The sequence below is a fragment of the Sinocyclocheilus grahami genome, unplaced genomic scaffold (assembly GCF_001515645.1).
Source record: "Sinocyclocheilus grahami isolate Dianchi unplaced genomic scaffold, SAMN03320097.WGS_v1.1 scaffold1082.1, whole genome shotgun sequence".
Taxonomy (NCBI): domain Eukaryota; kingdom Metazoa; phylum Chordata; class Actinopteri; order Cypriniformes; family Cyprinidae; genus Sinocyclocheilus; species Sinocyclocheilus grahami.
The window spans coordinates 365,502-370,501 of NW_015506261.1; the positions used below are offsets into that span (position 1 = coordinate 365,502).

At 41.8% G+C, this 5,000-nt stretch overlaps 1 protein-coding gene across 2 annotated transcripts in view; it reads right to left on the reverse strand.

The window, feature by feature from the left end:
• Nucleotides 1-6: 6 nt before the first annotated feature.
• LOC107566552 (TSC22 domain family protein 4-like) overlaps nt 7-5,000 on the reverse strand; it is an 18,525-nt gene continuing 13,531 nt past the window's right edge. Inside the window, exons 1-3 of one of the 2 annotated variants that reach the window (XM_016252019.1) lie at nt 2,555-3,449; nt 590-641; nt 7-344 (exon numbers count right to left, since the gene is read on the reverse strand). In XM_016252019.1, coding sequence (XP_016107505.1) covers nt 204-344; nt 590-641; nt 2,555-3,204 — 843 coding nt within the window. In that variant the 5' untranslated portion in view covers nt 3,205-3,449 and the 3' untranslated portion in view covers nt 7-203. Of the gene's footprint in view, nt 345-589; nt 642-2,554; nt 3,450-5,000 lie in introns of those variants that run through there. The other variant, XM_016252020.1, reaches the window with a different exon arrangement.

Below are 5,000 nucleotides of genomic sequence, written 5' to 3' on the forward strand. Positions count from 1 at the left end.
TCTCTCTCACACACACGCTCTCTCTCTCTCTCACACACACACACTGACAGTAATAAATATAGGCACTGTTTAGGGCGTCATCAACATTATTGAATAATTTCTTGATTAGTTGTTACTGCGTTTTAAGGCACTCATCGCTCAATACTGCACACGTTTAACCATCCCTTTTCACGCTGAACTACATCTCCCATGATGCACTTGTCTCAGTCTCTGTCCCGGAGCGCTCGCAGGATGTAGTTTTCTCTCTCCAGCTCAGCGTTTCTCTCCGACAGCTCTTTGATCTGCTCTCTCATCACCTCCACCTCCTCTCGAACCGCCAGCATCAGGTGAGACTTCACCAGGTCCTGCAGACACACACACATCTCATCAGAGCACGCATTCCTGGGGATTCGAACCCGGGACCCTGGTGTCGCGAGTGCTGCCATCTACTGCTTAAGCTGCACATTATATTGTGAATACACACACATTACAGCAGTCACACTCAAACACACTTTAACAGAAGTTAAACCGTCAAACGTATTTAAATTACTACTACAACAAATACGATATCTGTATTCTCTGTGATTATTATTATTCTGAATGTTCTCACCATGGCTTGCTCTATCTTGTTGTCGATGGCGATCATGCTGCTGTTAGTTCCGCTGTGATAGAGTTGAACAGAAAAGAACTTTCATTAATTACTTCCATAATCAAGTATATAAACCGTCAACTCACTGATTCAGCACAAAATAAAACAATCATTAGCTGGGTTTGCAAAACTTTTGCGATGTTTTATAAATGTCGATAAAAACCTATTGCGAATTGACCGCATTTCCGTTAACCGATGTTATACGAATAAAAACAATTGTTTTCCTCTCGCGACAGAGGTCTGTCTCTGAAACGCGATGGCCATGTCGGAGCTGCAGCGCAGTGTACATAAGAAGAAAATCCCCTTATACTCGAGATGTAGGAGGTGTTTCTGAAAGAATGATCATGTGACACGCAAGCTGACCTGTGAAAGCAAAAAAATATTAAACTTTTCCATTGCAGTTTTGCTAAATCCTTTTTCGAATTGCCTGATAAACCACCTCGTGTGAGCTTAAAAACTGTTTTGTGATATATGGTAGTTCTTGCGAAATTGACGTGTTTCCATTAGGCGCATTTTCAGTTCACACTATGCTTACTATGCTGTTTCCAGGCAGTTTCTAGATTATAACTATGCTGTTTCCAGGCAGTTTCTAGATTATAACTAGACGGTTGCTATGCTGTTTCCAGGCAGTTTCTAGATTATTTCTAGACAGTTGCTATGCTGTTTCAGAGGTCTGTCTCTGAAACGCGATGGCCATGTCGGAGCTGCAACGCAGTGTACATAAGAAGAAAATCCCCTTATACTCGAGATGTAGGAGGTGTTTCTGAAAGAATGATCATGTGACACGCAAGCTGACCTGTGAAAGCAAAAAAATATTAAACTTTTCCATTGCAGTTTTGCTAAATCCTTTTTCGAATTGCCTGATAAACCACCTCGTGTGGGCTTAAAAACTGTTTTGTGATATATGGTAGTTCTTGCGAAATTGACGCGTTTCCATTAGGCGCATTTTCAGTTCACACTATGCTTACTATGCTGTTTCCAGGCAGTTTCTAGATTATTTCTAGACAGTTGCTATGCTGTTTCCAGGCCGTTTCTAGATTATTTCTAGACAGTTGCTATGCTGTTTCCAGGCAGTTTCTAGATTATTTCTAGACGGTTGCTATGCTGTTTCCAGGCAGTTTCTAGATTATTTCTAGACGGTTGCTATGCTGTTTCCAGGCAGTTTCTAGATTATTTCTAGACGGTTGCTATGCTGTTTCCAGGCAGTTTCTAGGCAGATACCAGGTTGTTTGCAAACAGTTACTATGTTGTTTCTAGGTGGTTGCTAGGCTGTGCAAAGGTGGATTATAGGGTGTTTCTAAGCTGTTACTAGGCAGTTTTTGGGCTGTTTCTAGGTTTTTCTAGATGGTTTCTCAACAGTTTTATCCTGTTTCTAGGATGTTTACAAGCGGTTACTATGTTGTTTCTAGGCGGTTGCTAGGCTGTTTAGAGGTGGTTTATAGGGTGTTTCTAAGCAGTCTCTCAGCTGTTACTAGGCAGTTTTTGGGGCATTTCTGGAGTTTCTAGAAGGTTTCTAGAAATGGCTTGGGTCCCACCTACAACGTGCATCTGTGAGTTTTTTCAATTGTTTTCAGGTCTAGCAAGTGAAATGGTGTGTCAGATCACTTACGTACAGTAGCAGCTCAGTCTCAACAACACATGATTTGAGGACTCATTCACGTCTGAAGCACAAACGCTGCAGTGCTTTCTCTACCCTGCAGTGCTGTAGAAACCAGGCTATTTGACTTAAACAGCAGTAGAGCGCACACAGTCCTGACTGTATGTGTGTAACACTGATGCTATTGTTCTGAACACTCTGGCCAGCACATGGTTCTCATAACAGCAGCACACAACGCTCTCAGTCTCCACGACCACAAATACATCATAAACCACCCAAAGAAAACCTCAAGTCACAGCATTACGCACAGACCGAACTAACCCAGTTACCTGTGGAAGAACAGCAGGAGGGAAAGGAGGGTGGAGTCAGAGGGGAGTGGCTTCCGTGTGTGAGTATTAGCCCCGCCCCTTTCTGCTCTCACAGAGGAAGACAATGAACTCCAAACGGGATTCTGACATTTCCGATCGCTAACGCAGGACGATCCGGGATTATTTTCTGGGATCTGACCAGCAGGTGGAGCTATGTGTGTTTCTGTGCATGAGAAGCTGGGTTTGGATGAACACATTTGCTCTTGTTTTGGCATGGACGATGTTCCGAGGCCAGAAATTGTGTTTTTGGATGGTACACGTGGCGAGTGCTTGCTGCTGATTGGCTCTTTGGTTTCCATGGAAACCGCCAAGCGACTGGCCCTCGGATAGTAATCGATCTTCCCCGTCGGCCAAGAATCCCGAACCCTTCGAACTCCTCCGGCGTCTCGCACTCGTTCTCCTGCGTGGGGGCGTGGCCTATGAACCACAGCTGAGGGGGCGGGGCTCAGCGAGGAGGGGCGGGGCTCCGAGGTCAGGCTTGTTTTCTCGTTCTCTCTCTGTGTTTGTTCACACGGAGGGAGTGACAGAGGACGAGGCTGTTTTTTGCTTTCGAAAATGGACACCATCTTGCGTACGTTGACAAACATGGTGCAGATCACACGCAAACACATGGAGAGGAAGCACAATCGTAGTTGACTTCACGCGCCATCAGGAAGAGTCATTGTGTAATTGTTTCCTCCGACCCAGTTCAGAAACATCCGGGCAGGATCTGACTCATTCACCAAAACTAAACACTCGCATCAGCAGAACAAGAGCGAGATTTACTGTGGCGCAGGACGAACAGTCATTCTTAGACGCCGCTGTCCGTCATCAGCGGTTGTCTAACATCTAAATGTTGGATGAAAAACTTAAACCAGATGAAAATTAGAAATGTTGCCTTGGCAAATAATTGAAATAAATTCAAGCTACAGCACTAAAACGACTAACTAGACCTTAAAATGAATAAAAATAAATTAAATTCAAATATTTATATAAAAATCAGTGACTGTATTACATTTTAAACTTCATACAAGTAATAAAACTAAACTTGAAAACAGCAATGCACTCATTATCGTTAACTAAAACCAAAGTCAAACTATTTAGTTTTTTTTGTTGTCGCTGCTAATTGAAATGAAATTAGATTAAATATAAATATTGCTTGTCAACTTGTCAGCTAACTAAACTGCACTGCAAATAAATAAAAACTGAATAAAAATAATTTATTTCAATATTAATATTTAAATTTCACACTTTGTACATTTAATACACGAGTTGAAAACAGCAATGCACTCAGGGTTATTATTATTAACTAAAACTAAAACTAATAAAAAGCATTTCTGTTAATAGAAATAAAGCTGGAATTATAATCAAACAAATATTAGATGAACAATCAGAAATGAAAATTAGAACTGTTGCCATGGCAACTAATTGAAATACGTTGAAGCACTAAATTACTGACTAGAAAATAAATAAAAACTAACACCATGTTCAAACTAATTATACTAAAATGCAACTAAATTAAAGGCAATTTGAAATATGAATGAAACTACAATAGTATATAAATAATACTAAGCTAAAACCGGATGCAATTAAAATTGACTACAAAAAAGACAAGAAAATGCACGGCAGAGAACGAACTGAGAACCGTTCATTTCACTAAAAAATGCAGTGAAGTTACTAGCGTCCTGGAGTCTTGGTGAGACCTCAGTGACGTTCCTTCAGCTCCTTCATCACGAGACGCCCGCCGGCTTCTGAACTGTAATCCGTCAATCCCAGAAATCCCAGCAGCAGCGGATGGATTAGAGTAATCTGGGGTGGAAGTCCACCTGTCTGAGCCGGATCTCCAGTCTCGGGACGCGAGTGTGTGTGTGTTCCCATGTGACACGCAAACACATGTAAACATGCAGGGTCAAACACACACACACATCAACACTGCACTCTTTGATTCTGTTCTCCGCCCACTGTCCGTCGCAGCCAATCACGGCTCGCGCTGGGATTCTAGGCCCGCCCACACAGATCCCAGCATTCCACACTCCACCCACTCCATCTGATATATCACACACAAACACAGACCGCATCCGTGTTCACACACCCAGTTCACCGCAATACTAGTCAGATTTAGTTTTTATTATCTGGAGCACAAAACCAGTCATAAGGGTCAGTTTTGTGAAATTGAGATTTATAGATCAGCTGAAAGCTGGATAAATGAGCTTGTTAGGATAGCACAATATCTGGCTGAGATACAACTATTTGAAAATCTGGAATCTGAGGGTGCAAAAAAATCAACATATTGAGAAAATCGCCTTTAAAGCTGCTCAAATGAAGTTCTTAGCAATGCATATTACTAATCAAACATTACGTTTTGATATATTTACGGTAGGAAACAATTTTGAGTGTTTACACATCAGGTTATGATTACAGTACTTCT